Genomic DNA, 14,950 nt, shown 5'->3' with positions numbered 1-14,950 from the left:
CTGAGCCGAAGGCAGAGGCTTTAACCCACTGAGCCACCCAGGCGCCCCTCAATTTTCTCTTTTTTTAATGTGCTTTTTTTTTATTCTGTATCTGATCATTCCAAAATCTTTAGTCTTTATAGACCTGGCTTTTATATTTTGTTTCTCCTTACTCTGGTTCATATTGAATTTTTTTGGTGATCTCATTGTTCTTGGATCTTTTTTCACCTATGGGAATTCTCAGAGGCCTGGGTCAAAAGTACTTCTTTAGCGAGTGCTTGAGAGAGTATTTGCCAGATACCTAAGGGCACTTCCAATCCAAGACCAATTGAAACCAAATTTTTGCTTTGGGTTATTTGGGGCCCCACAGATAGTGTGAATTCTAACAAACCCATGGATTTGTGGGCTTGTGGTTATAAATTCTCTAGGGGGGAAAACGTGTTTTTACTTCCCTTGTTCTGCTCAAAGCCAAAGCCCAGAAAGGCAAGTATTCTAAATTTTTGGAGGAAGGGCAGCACCACTGAAGGCACCCTTAAGGATCCTGGCTTCATGGTAGTAGTATCAGTGGGACTTTCCACTATAATCAGGCTCCAAACTTTGTATCCTGTCTTCCTTGGCTAGCAGCCCATTAAAATCCAAGATCCATCCTGGACCCTAGTGGAATAGGGTATGTCCCCAAAGGAAAGTCCTTGCTTCTGAGCTAGTTTTACAGTTCTGATTGAGTTTTCTTATTGTGACTAGACTCCAGAAAATCCCCTTTGTTTCCTTATGTTAGCCATTTGCTGAAAAGTTTTATATTTACTTTCCACCTTGTCTGTAAATATTAATGTGTAAAAAATAACAGTAGCAAAGGCAGTTCGTCATTCCTCTTTGCCATAAATTAAATAGCTGTATGGCTGGCTTCACCAAACTCAGCCAGAATTTTACTCTGTTATTATTAGGTTATTAGGACAGGTTGTTATTATGTATATTGTGATTACAAACTATTTGAAAAGCAAACAAAAACAAAAATAAAATACAAATAATTACAGACAAATACAGAAAACAGTAGCTCCCTAAATGAGGCCCAAATGTCTTGTATTTGAAGTCAGCTTAAGAACATTCAATTCTAAGAAGCAGGGACACCTTGGTTCACAGTAAACTGAAAATATTTACAAATGGAAGGTATCACTCTAAAGGAGGGTAAAAGGAGATTTAGAAGAGGTTAGAGTATAAGCTCAAATTCAAGACAAAATGTGAAACAGTTGCTACCCACTGAAATAGCTTTTAGATAATCAGCAACAACAAAAAGCATTAACATTTATTCATTCAGTACAGACTTGAGAGGTAATCTTCTATGGATACCTGATTGAATATTTTGGGAGATAACAAATTAAATGTTATGTGAGAAACCTTTTCTAGTCTAAGCAGCTTGCCTGTGTCCTCTTATTATTATCATCTTTATTAAAGATGTCTGTGTTGTTTCCATATAGTAGGCATAATAGTATACTAACAGTATTAAGTGAATAAGAAGAGCATTTTTGGTTTTGGCTGACTGGTAATGTTTACTGTTGTTCCCCAAACTAGTTGTTATTTTACTTCTTTAATTTCATGAATTGTTGCCCTTTGTCCATAAGGTTGGCAACAAATTTGACTTGTTTATCCTTTCATTTGTCAACAGACATTTACTAGGCTAGGCCCTCCACTAGCCACCGGGGTGAATCTCACTGGGACTGGTAGAGAGACAGGCTATGAATGGCCTCTCCCCTCATGGAGCTTGCAAGCTAATAAAGGAGATAGCTATTAAGAATAATTTTAAAAATCTCACAAATTATGAAGTTGCAGCTGTGATATAGGTACACGATAAAAATACAGTACTGTAAGAATTTGAAAAGGATTTACAGAAGTTAAAATAAGAAAGAATGGACCAAATTCTGAACATGTTCTGAACAATTTCTTGTTCTGAACAAGTCTTGAACCAAGTTCAAAACATTTCAAATCTTCATTTTTCTCATTATAAAGATGGATAGTTTGACTTAACCAGTATGCTTTGAGGATACCCTAAGTACTTGATTACTGTAGAGGGAAAAAATGCCACTGGTGAAGATCGCCATTACTCACAGGGAACAAATATTCCTGTGACCTCTATTATATAAGTAAATGTGTTCTTCCCTCTCCCCACAGCATTGAGGATAACTGGCCAGTTTGAAGGGGTGCCTTTGATGTCAGTGTTCTTAGGACATGGTTGGTGGTTTTCCTTTAAAACCTTTATACCCAGAGTGAATTCCAAGTTGGGAGTTCCTTGCAATGGTGGTGGTGGTGGTAGTTACATTTTAAAAGCTGCTTTTGGAATTGAGTGTTACACTGTTTGATTTAAATATACAACCATAAATAAAGATAGAACCGTAAGTGTTCATAAATATTCTCAGTGGATCCTAAGTCCTCATTTAAGTAAAAGTGCTAGTTTCAGCTTATATCAGAAATCTTAAAACATGCTTTTTGTTTTTATAAACAAAACCAACTACAGTACCTAGTTGAGTTAATTTAAGTCATTCGTGTCCTACCTGTTGAAGACTTGCCAAATATTTCGTATTAGTAAGGTCAGGGGAAATGTATACTTTTGTTTTAGTGGATTTTGAAAGCATATTTAAAGTATTTTTGTACATATGCAAATTGCCAAAATAATTCTGAATGGATTCTGCTTAAATTATTGTCATAATTGAGTAATCTGTGTTCATGGTTGGCTTTGAAAGAGTTTTCTATCCCTTATTTGTAGGATTATTGATGTTATTTTTAACTAATTTGGCAGTCTTTGGCTATACACTTAAAATTTTTAAAAACAAATTTGTGCAAAACTAAAAACAGCTAAAATGAAGTTGTTTTTTAGTCACATAGTGGCTGCTCTCAAATGAGGCTGAAACTGTCTGAAGAATGTTCTTGTGCATATGCCAAGAGACTTCTGGAATGGACATATTTTTTAAGAACCAGAACATAAACAACTGTGATCTGTGGCAAGAGATTTAAATGACCTCATGATGACAATGAGAACAAAGCATTTTTAAGTTATCATGGTGTTGTGTTAATTCACTGCAATGTGTTTGTCATTCTACTTAATACAGATTTGGTGTGTTTAAGTGAGAGCCAGGCAAAAAATTTCAGACTGTATTTAACTGAAGATAACTATTTCTTTGTTGTTATAAACAAGCTAAACACCAAAAAATTATATTTTCTGAGAATAATATTTCATGAATTATTCTAGAGCTGTAGATCTGTTAGGCATGCGTGGGAGCATACACACACACACACACACACACACACACCCCACTTTGAGATGAAGGCCATTTGTATTTATATCTTAAATTTGATTCATTTTCTGTTGGAGAGTATGTTCCAAACTTGCAAGATCAAACAGTTGGCTTGAAATAAGAATTCTTCCTTTAAGACAGATCAATTAAGTGTTTATTAAGTACTTACTATGTGTCTGGCAGTATGTAGCATATCATGGAATACAAAAGAAGGTGACTTTAGCTGCCTTTGGTTTAGTTGGGAGAAAACTCGAAAGTGAAAGACATTATATAATCAAGTACCAAATAAAATTACACATAACTTAATATGATGCAAATAATGAAATAATCTTTTTTTTTCAGAAGTGATTTCTAATTATTGTCTAGAACAGTGGTTCTCAACTAGGAGTGATTTTGTTCCCAAGAGGACATTTGCAATATCTGGAGACTTTTTTTTTTTTTTTTTTAATTTTTATGATTGGGGCTGTTGGCATCTAGTGGATAGTGAAGAGATACTGATAAACCCCTTACAATGTACAGGATAATTCCTCACAACAAAGCATTATTTGGTACAAAATGACAACAGTGCTGATATGAGGAACTGTGCTGCAGAATCTACAAATGTCAGTGCTAATGAGTTTTCCAGTTTTGGGAGCTGGCCTCCCATTCTCATGTAGACTTCTGCTGCCTCTGAGACCCTAAGTCCTTACATAGAAATGAGCATCGAGTATCCATAAGCCCCTGAACACTGTATGCAAGTGTTTCCAGTACTACAGTGTTTCAGGGAGAGATTCTGTATCTTTTATCAAATTCTCAAGGTATCTATGTTCCCAAAAAAGATTAAGACACATCAAAGCAGGGGTACCTGGGTAGTGGCTCAGTGGGTTAGGCCTCTGCCTTCGGCTCAGGTCATGATCTCAGGGTCTTGGGATTGAGCCCCACATGGGACTTTCTGCTCAGCAGGGAGTCTGCTTCTTCTACACCCCCCCCCCCCCGCCTACTTGTGGTCTCTCTCTGTCTAAATAAAATCTTTTAAAAAAAAAGATACATCAACGCAGTGTCCTAGTTACCTGAGACAATGATACAGAACTTTCCTTAGCAATAGTAAGTTTCAAAGATCAAAATTAAACAAAGAATACTTTTTTGGTGAAAAAAAAATGTTTAAACATACTAATTTAGTATTTTAGAGTAATAAAAGCTTAATGTTTGAGGAAATTATACTAGAATACCTTAAAGATTATTTAAACATCATACTCTTCTAATAATATAGTACTGTGCATGTAGAATTGCACTGAATTGATTGTATGCTAACCCATAGGCATAATATATAAACCTATTATTTTGTGATTTAAAACCAACTTCTTTTGTCAGGATTTGCTGCTTTCTCCCAAGGATCCCAGTTTACATTTCCTAAATACTGTATATTTGTTGATTCAAAGATCTGGACATCGTTTTATACTGCTCACATTTCTCTTAAAAACAGTTTAGTAAGGAGAACTGTATTTTTCTCATAAGAAACATCTTTGAATTGAGAGTTGTGTTTCTGATTTAGCATTCAGTAAGTCAGAGATCTTACCAGCAGCGCATCATAAAAACAAATCAATATAACCTTGAGTATGCAGATAATTTAATACTTTTCTAAGTCATAGAAATTTGAAGATTAAGTCTTGGCCTAAAAGCCAAGGAAGGGACCTTAGAGAACATCTGTTCCAGCTGTTTCAGGCTGTTCTTTGAGGCACAAGACCCAAAACACTACTTCTAGTTGTTACATATTTGGACTTCTACCAAATATTTTCTTTGAGCGGGGAGAAAAGGTGTATGTGGGTGGGAGGGTTACATTTCTGATCTACACCAAACAAACTCCTTTTGCAGATAAGGAACCTGAGGCGCAAAGCTTTTGACTGTATTCATTCACTTTATTTATTTTTTTAAGATTTTATTTATTTATTTATTCGACAGAAACACAGCGAGAGGGAACACAGGCAGGGGGAGTGGGAGAGGGGGAAGCAGGCTTCCACTGAGAGGGAGCCTGATGTCAGGCTTGTCACAGGAACTTGGGATCATGAACTTAACTGAAGGCAGATGCTTAATGACTGAACCACCCAGGCCCCTCTATTCATTCACCTTACACATTTCTTTATTCTGGGTCAAATCAGCATTTTAGATGTATCTGGTCATAGTATAGAGGATAACCAGGCAATTTTAGTCATGTGGCTTCCTCGCTGCATGTTCTTAGCAAGTTGCTGAATACTCTTTGTCTCAGTATACTCATCAGGAAGAAAAAGAATTGTTATATCCTTAGGATTGCTTTCACCTTAGAGTTTAGAGTATTATCTGGGAAGATGATCTGGATTGACCATGTCTCTCTCAAAAAACATTTTGAGGGGCACCTGGGTGGCTCAGTGGGTTAAGCCTCTGCCTTTGGCTCAGATCATGATCTCAGGGTCCTGGGATCAAGCCTCGCATTGGGCTCTCTGCTCAGCAGGGAGCCTGCTCCGCCGCCCCCCCGCCCCGCCCCGTCTGCCTCTCTGCCTACTTGTGATCTATGTCAAATAAATAAATAAAACCTTTTAAAAAAAAAAAAAAACATTTGGAATCATTCCATTAAGTATTACTTTTCTGAAATGAATATTATGTCATATAAATAGTGAAGCTTCCTCCTCCTCAAACCAAACTGTAATGTCCAAAAAATACTACAAAATAAAACAAACATCTTTATTATCAAAGGTAACAGCACAGTAATCACATTTCCTTTATTTTGGCAGTAGTGAGGGTCTTCAAGGACTGATAGGTCAGCATCAGGGCTTTTTCTTTCTCACTGTCATCCAGTCCAGTTATTACATAAGCCACCTAGAAACATGAATTAGGAGCTGTAGAATATAAGAAATAAGGACCTTTAAAGATGAAATACAAGAACAGATAACGTTGAAAGAGGTAAACCATACAAAGTGGGATCTGACCTTGGTGGTCCTTTTGATCATAAGGATGTATCTTACAGAGTACTTGAGACATGAGAATTCTTTTCTCTGGGGGTGCTTCAACAAAGATTGCCTTATTAATCAATTTTTTTTAGTCACCTATAGTTTCCAGGGAATGCAGTCTTTTATTTGGGCAACAGAAGCAATTAGAAATAATTATGTTAAAGACCACTTATCTTTTTGCCATCAAAAATGAATTACTAGTCATATACTGAGAAGATTTTGTTCCAGGATTTTTCTTAGAGTCTCAAAGCGATTAAGTATAGAGAAATGAAATTTGAACCTAAATGAAAGACTTTACTTCAGTGGCTTGACTGTATATCAAGTTGTTCGGTTTGTTTATTTATTTGGTCTGGTTAAATTTATTGTTTTTTTATTAAGAAATAACTTTGATATGAGTTGATCCTATATTACTCTGAGGAGTATTACACAATTTAGTATTGCATTTTATTTTGTTATTTTGGTAAGTATATGTAAATTATCTTTTGAGGTAAATTAACATTTTTAATGGATAAAGATACAACATTTTAAGTTGAACTCTGTTTTTTCTTAGGTCTGAAAGAAAGTGCAGAAGAGATGGTCAAAAACAAATTGGAAGGAAAAGATAAACTGACCCATTGGGAACAATTTTTAGAGAAGAAGAAAGAGAAAAAAAGACTAAAGAAGAAACAGAAGGTATCAATGATATTTTAAGCAAATATTTATTGAACAACAACCATGTATCACAAGGTACCAGGTCCTTGGCATCTGTTATCTCATAATGTAACCACTCACTAGAATAGGCCTTGTTATCATCACAACTGTAAGAAAGGACAGGAAGAACCCGATAGCTTAAGTGTTTTCTGCAAAGTGATGTACTGAGTTAGAAATCCTAATAAAAGCCCAGAGCCACTTTAACTACAGTGCTCTAGTATTTTACCTTTATATACCACCAAATAAGATACATAGTTTAGTTGATACCTAGATATAAAACAGCTCAATTCTATTTGTGTTTGAGGAAGAAAGATACAGAATTTTTTAACTTGAGGATGTATATATACAGAATTTTTAAGATTGTTTATTTGAGAGAGAGAGCACAAGCAGGAAGGGCAGAGGGAGGAGAAGAGTCTTAAGCTGGCTCCACATAAGTGCAGAGCCCTGTGCAGGGCTTGATCTCATATCCCTGAGATCACAACCTAAGCCAAAACCAGGAATCACACACTTAACCAAATGTGCCACCCAGATGCCCCTACATACAGAAATTCTTGACATGAGTGAAATTTTTTTCTCTACATTTCTCAACCTGCATTTTTCATGTTTCACTATTACCATATGGATCTATTAACATCTTGTCATTAAATCCCTTTTATTAAGGATATTTCCTCTGCACTAAATATTGTCTTGAAAAACCTGATTTGACTCCCATTGTTTGAGGATAACATCTTTTCCACAGACTCTTTAGAAATAGCAGAGACCACTTAATGATTTTTGCCACTAAAAATACTCTTATCACTGAAATGCAGCATTCTAGCAGTACTGGTATAGCCTTAAGATAGTATCAGTAATCACAGAATTTTTCAGTTTTAGTAATCTTAAATGATTTGTTCTAGTCCAATTCTAATGCTTTATAGTTGTAGAAAAATAACTGATTTATCTCCGGCTACGGAGCTTGTTAGTGGCTAAGCTGAGACTAGAATCCAGATCTCTCTTACTCCAGTGTCCTTTCTACTGTACAGTATTATTTCCCTCTGTCCTACAGAAGCTTGTGCTTTTGGCACAGCTTTGACTTTCCAATGCTTGTAAAGACAGAGGGCTGCAAAACTGAATGATGGACTGGAGGGATTTTTTTTTTTAATACTCCTCTATTTTAGTCAGTATTTCTGGAAATAGATAATAAAAATGAGGAGGGTAAGGGCCCTGTCCTCAGTGATAAGCTGCCTCTCTTCTTCAGGAAACAAACTGAGGGTTGCTGGGGGGTAAGGGGGAAGAGATAGGGTGGCTGGGTTATGGACATTTGGGAGGGTATGTGCTTTGGGGAGTGCTGTGAATTGTGTAAGACTGATGATTCACAGACCTGTGCCCCTGAGGCAAATAATACATTATATGTTAATAAAAAAATAAAAACTAAGTAAGCAATAAAATATCTTCTAAATGGGATAATCTCACAAGTTATTAAGCCATCAGTTTATTGTAAAATTTACAAGTGGGTCCTTTTTGGGTCAATAAAGTAGTCACTTGTGTCTGAGACCTTTAGCAACTATTCTTTTTTATTTTTATTTGCTGGGCACTTCGAGCTTATCTTACGCTTTTACTCTTTCCCTTCATTGGGCTAAGATGACTAATTTTTATTACTGCTATTAAAAATATATTTGTTGAAAGCCAGTTTGTTCTAGACTCAGTGCTCTGTGCTGGATTGATATTAGATGCCAACAGATCCCTTCCATCCATAGTTTTCATGTAGAGAAGAGTTTTAAGAATTTCCTTCATTTTGGTTTTTTTTTTTAAGATTTTATTTATTTATTTGAGAGAGAATGAGTGAGAGAGAGCATGAGAGAGGAGAGGGTCGGAGGGAGAAGCAGACTCCCCAAGGAGCTGGGAGCCCGATGCGGGACTCGATCCTGGAAGTCTGGGATCATGACCTGAGCTGAAGGCAGTCGCTCAACCAACTGAGCCACCCAGGCGCCCCCAAGAATTTCCTTTGTGTTAAAAATACTTTTCCCCTTTTCCTCTCTGTGACTTCGGTTTTGAAACTGGGAAATTATTACTAAAGAAATCAGTACATGGTTATGGGCCAAAATTGATATAGCTATAGTTTAGACCTAAAAGCAGTTAAAGAAATATGTGGATAGATGTGTAGGGGTTTCATAATCTTCGTTAGAAACATATTATTACTGAACCTGTTGTAAGTTTGGTGAAAAATTTTTAACTCTTGTTCTTAAAAGGATATTAATATCGGACAGCTATGTGGCACAGTTTGTTAAGCATCTGATTCTTGGCTTTGGCTCAGGTCATGATCTCAGGGTCGTGAGGTCGAGCCCTCTCATCGGGCTCCTTGCCAAGCGCTGAGTCTGCTTGAGATTTCTTCTTCCCCTCTTGCTTGTGTTCTCTCTCTCTCTCTCTCTCTCTCTCTAAAATAAATAAATAAATAAATCTTAAATAAAGGATAGTAATATTAAAATGAATATTCTTTAGGGCTTGGTTGGTCTTCTTCGGCATGCAAGGTGATATTTAGCAATGTGCACTCTAAATATTTTTATTAAAAATGACTTATTTTTTAGATTCCTCGGAATAAAAGTCAATCTGGTTAGTCTGATCTTAGTTCATATGTTCTATTTATTTTATAGGCTTGATTTTTAATTTAAAGATTCTAATTTAATAGACCATCTGTTCAAATTTAATTAGGAAAAATTTAACCAACAGTTCTTAAAAATAGCCAAAGGGTTTTCAGGGGCAGATACAGATGAAGCAAGATAATTATTGAAATTGGGTGTCCTTAACTGCTTTTGTATACATTTTAATTTTCATAATTTAAAAAATCACTTTCTTGAACCAGCAAATAAATTGTTTTAAATAATTTAAATGATAACCTACCATATACTTCAAACTATTGATAGTCACTGCAGTTTCTCAGTTTTGTGAGAGAAAAGGCCACCTACTTTTGCTGTCAGCCACATAAAAGTGTTCTTCTCTTTTGAATGTCTTTATCATTTCATTTTTGCCCCTCTAGCACTACCTATTTTGAACTAGTATTACTGATATATGTGTCTGGTTTATGTGTCTAGCTTTTGTTTAGAGATTATAAAGTTTTTAAAGACAGAAACTGTATATTGAACTATTTGATTTAAAAGAAATGATAGGATTTTCCTTCATGGTCTTTGTAGTAAATTATATATATTCTTATATTCAACTTTAAGGCTCTTGCTGAAGAGGCCAGTGAAGATGAACTTCCCTCTGACGTTGATTTGAATGACCCATACTTTGCCGAAGAAATGACAAAAATAGGTAAGCCAGCCCATATTTGAGTTTTTAATTGGAGGTATTTTTTAAAAGGTGATATGGGTAGAAACAGTATAAACTACCATTCTCTTAAAACTCCTAGAATTTGTGTAGCTCTGTTAGTGGCTTATAAACAGTCTGTCCAATGGGGTATTAACATCTCTCAGCTTAGGAAGGGTCAGCATGCCCCTGTACAAACAAGGAGAAATTTTATTAGGAAGCTTTTGGTGATGTGATTGAGGATTGATTGATTAATGGTTTACCAGGGATTCCTTTCTCAGAAATACCCTACGGAAGGATTGATGAGAGAAAGGATGAAAGAAAAAGGAAGTCAGCTTCTTGTGTGCTTTCACTGCTTTGTTATGATGCATCTATTCTAGGTCTTTGCAAAGGCTATGAAAAAGTGAACGTAAAATAAATTTATGTTCATGTGGATGTGTGTATAAATTTCTTTTAATTTTTACATGGTGTTAGATGATGTGTAAAAGCTTTTCTGCTCAAATATACAAAAACATCTATGTTCCATTTTATCCATTTTACATTTGTCCTGCTTCATCATTGCAGAAGAAAGCCAACTTCCTCGTTTTTCCTTGGTTCCTTGAACTATCTGGCATTCGGTTTCCTGTATCCAAGGAGCTTTGTTTCCATTGTGTATGCACTTCTCATTCTTTCCTGAATTTTTTCATTCTTACCTTTTTGGTATGTGTAAATGTGTGTGGTAAGGTTCAGGCCATATTTAGACCTAAGTCAGTGCAGAGACTACTGTAAGCATTTTCCATTTGTTCTCATGCATTTTGCCTTTCCCTGATCTAAATACCACACACATGAACTCCAAAAGACCTGCTCCTGGAGCAACTCCAAGCTGCCATTGTAAAGAGAAGGATTTTATGAAATTTCCCTGCTTTTGTCCCTTGTGACTAGTGGGCCAGAATAGTTCTCAACAGGAAAGTCAAAATTGCTCAAAATTATTTCCTGGTTGTTATAGCCTTTTAACACTGACATTTTATTGATGAAAAGGAGATCAAGATGAATAAAGTCTATTATAGGATGTCAGATTCTTAGGCATTGGAAAGGGAAATGGAAACTTAGCATATTCTGCTTTTTATCATACCTGAGCGGTCATTTCTAGAAGATGATGGATTTTAGCCTTATCCTCTGATTTCAGGAAACCAAATTTATAATGGAGAAATGAGAAGCATTATAGTTTCCTTGTTCTCATTCCAAAGTGCTTCATTTGGCATGTACAATCTGGTCAGATTGTAGAACTCAGGGTAAGACTCAAAGAGTAAGTTAAAAATGTTTTGATGGCTTGGGTGGTTTGTTTCCTGGAATCAGCACATTTAAATTGTGAATAAGCTCCCTTAAAAGGCAGTAGCAGAAGTTCCAAAGGAAGGTATAGATAAAATTTGTTTGCTTTCAATATACTTTTGATTTCAGAGTATATCCTAGGAGTAATTATTTATATCTGGGCTGAAGTTGTTTCTTTAAAGGAAAAAGGCTGAGAATTTTTTTTACATAAGATTTAGGGCCAAAAAATAGTATCTTGCCGTGTTTATTTATTCATACAAATAGTAAGTATTACCTACTGGGTGCTGGACACTCTGCTAGGCTAAAGATAGAGCAGTAATAATACAAGGAAGGTTATGTTTCTTGAGAAGTCTATGGTATTAGGGAAGACATGCTAAATAGGTAAACAAATAATATTATGAGAATATGGTCAGTGTTTTAAAGAAGATAGGGCAATATAGAGAATATAACTGAGATGAAGGAGTGTAGCATACTCTAGACATAGGGTAGGCAAAGAAGACTTTTCTGAAGTGATGACATTTGGCTAAGCCCTGTAGAATGAGTCCTGCATACAGAACGTCGCAGACAAGAGGTAAGTGGTAGGAAGGCTGTGAGGAGAGAAGGAATTATGGTGTTGGAGAAATTGAAGGACCCCGATGTGGCTGGAGCATGGTTAGAGGAGTTAGGTATGAGGCCAGACTGGAGCACAGAATCAACCCTGCAAGGTCTTGTGTCATGGCAACACATTTGGATTTTACTCTCCTGACAGTGGGAAGCCACTGAAGGGTCTTTAAAGCAAGAACATGACAAGATCTGGTGTGTATTCTGGTTCCCGTGAAGTTCACAGATTGGGGCGCCTGGGTGGCTCAGTGGGTTAAGCCTCTGCCTTCGGCTCAGGTCATGATCTCAGGGTCCTGGAATTGAGCCCCACATCGGGCTCTCTGCTTAGTGGGGAGCCTGCTTCTCCCTCTCTCTCTGCCTGCCTCTCTGCCTACTTGTGATCTCTCTTTTTCTGTGTCAAATAAATTAAAAAATGAAATCTTTAAAAAAAAAAAAAAAGAGCACAGATTAAAGCATTGGTGAGAACTGGGAGAACAGGCTTTGCAAGAGATGATGGTTGGTTTAGATAGCATGCCAGTAATGGAATTGGAAGGAGAAAAGTAAGTGGAATTTTAGATATATTTTGGATGTAGACTTACTGACTTTCTTGAATAAGGAAATAACTTAACATAACTCTAGATTTTTGGTGTGAGCCTCTGCAGGAATATTCTTCCATTTACTGAGTTAGGAAGGAATGTAGGAACAATAGGTTTAGGTGGGAAGTAAGGTCAGTAGGTCCTTTTGGGTATAATCACTTTGAGATGTTGGAGATATTAGGTTACATTTATAAAGGAGTCTGGGTGATCAGCTGAGAAGTCCATGCAGTTATAAACTTGGGAATAAATTAGTAGCATATAAATAGCATTTCAAACCATGGAACTGGAGGTGAAAAGCATTGGTAAGGGAGGAGAATGCAGGATTGGGCTCTGAGGTCGGGTAAAGCCTACACAAGGTAGTATTACTCTTTCATACTGGTGAAGGTACTATGGGGGGATGGACACTGAAGAAACTGAGAAGGAGCAGCTGCGGAGTAGGAAGGAAGGCATTAGATTTTGGAAGAGTATATAGTTCAAGTCCCGTGGTTGAGCAGGACAGAGACATTTTAAGCCAGATGGACTTGGATACGTTTATAACACCTTTGCCCTTGGCAGTCCTGTGGAGCTAAACTTAACATACTCTTCAAACTATGGAGGAATTGAGTTCATTAATTAATGCCAGACCTGATGTTTGGCTTGAGTTAGGAGCCAATGTGAGTACTAGAAATCTTTTCTCATTTTTCCTTCTATTTTTTACCCCTACACTATAAACTTGCTGTAGTTTTTTTTGTTGTTTTTTTCTCAACTGTAAACTTGATATCAAATGAGAGTTTCAAAAATATAATGTACTTCTAGAATTAATTAAAAGTTACTTTTTTCTTAGAAATGAAATACAGCTGACCCTTGAACAACATGGATATGAACTGCACTGTGAACCGTGACTCCACTTTTACATGGTTTTTTGTGATAAATGCAGTACAGTACTGTAAATGTATCTAATATTTTCTTAATAATGTTTTTCTTTTCTCTAGCTTACTTTATTTTAAAAATAGAGTACATAATACAAATATATAAAATATGTATGAATTGACTCTTTATATTATTAAGGCTTCAGGTCAGCTATAGGCTATTACTAGTTATGTTTTGGAGAAGTCAAAAGATATATGTGGATTTTTAACTGTGTGGGGGGTGGGGGTCAGTGCCCCTAATTTCTGTGTTGTTCAAGGGTCAGCTGTATTGGAAAAATTTGTTTATTGCTGTCTAATCACATAAACTCTTTAATAAAGATTTTGTTTTTTAAGAAGTAGGAATAAAATAAAGTATATGTAAATCTACCCTGTTAAAATATATCCTTTGTTTTGACAACTTTAGATATTTGATAAACTACCATGAAAATATAACAATATGCTACATATACTTGATTCATTCAGTCAGTATGTTGATTGCTTATATCATACTACTTGTATATATTGGTCTACAGTTTAAAAATGCTTTTTTATATATTCTATCCTCTAATCTAAACTTTAGCCCCCCTTATAAGTGCATAAATTGGAGCTCAGAAAACATAGCTGAATTGCACAGGGGTCAGTGGTAGATGGTAGAACCTGAATCTTGATGGACTCCCTTTACTATTTGTAACCCTCAAAGTATGTAGTAAAGGCCAAAGCCAGAGCCAGGACCCATGTGTATAAGAAGTTGACATGGGGAATTGCTGGATTTCCAAGCAAAGCCAGAATGCCCAGGTCCAAAAGACAATTAGCAGTGTGTGTCTAATTATGAGCATTGGAATTTGCTACAAAAACAGTGAATTGCAAGGGGACTTACCACTCCTCTCTGGTCAGTACTGAGATTGCATTTGACCTCCAGTGAATTCTTTTAACTGATATAAGAAGTGCTCAGCAGGGCGCCTGGGGGACTCAGTAGTTCAGCGGCTGTCTTCAGCTGTGGTCATGATCCTAGGGTTCTGGGTTCGAACTCCGCATGGGTTTCCCTGCTTGGTGGGAAGCCTGCTTCTCCCTCTAGTACTCCCCCCTGCTTGTGTTCCCTCTCTCACTGTGTCTTTCTCTGTCAAATAATAAATAAAATATATATTTTTTTAAAAGTGCTCAGCTAAACCGTTTGGAGGAAGTTTTTTTTTATGAGAATACTTGTTGGACATTACAAGTAATGAAAAATGGAATTTCCTTTCACAGGTCAACGTTTTGCAACACATCTTTATCCATAGATATATTCTGTTACATTTTTTGCTTAAGGAGTTAGTAGCCTCAGTAAGGATTTTTAAATTTATTTCTTTAGTCCATAACATCTGATTTAGAATTATTCAGTACGTTAG

At 36.3% G+C, this 14,950-nt stretch overlaps 1 protein-coding gene across 2 annotated transcripts in view; it reads left to right on the top strand.

Annotated features, from left to right (window-relative positions):
- ESF1 (ESF1 nucleolar pre-rRNA processing protein homolog) overlaps positions 1-14,950 on the top strand; it is a 60,313-nt gene that overhangs the window by 38,240 nt on the left and 7,123 nt on the right. For both annotated transcript variants that reach the window (XM_032351432.1, XM_032351433.1), the window contains exons 10-11: positions 6,774-6,895; positions 10,114-10,201. In XM_032351432.1, the coding sequence (XP_032207323.1) occupies positions 6,774-6,895; positions 10,114-10,201 (210 nt within the window). The remainder of the gene's footprint in view (positions 1-6,773; positions 6,896-10,113; positions 10,202-14,950) is intronic.

This window comes from Mustela erminea, chromosome 7 (assembly GCF_009829155.1).
Source record: "Mustela erminea isolate mMusErm1 chromosome 7, mMusErm1.Pri, whole genome shotgun sequence".
NCBI classification, from domain to species: Eukaryota; Metazoa; Chordata; class Mammalia; order Carnivora; family Mustelidae; genus Mustela; species Mustela erminea.
This window is presented reverse-complemented; position numbering and strand designations above follow the sequence as displayed.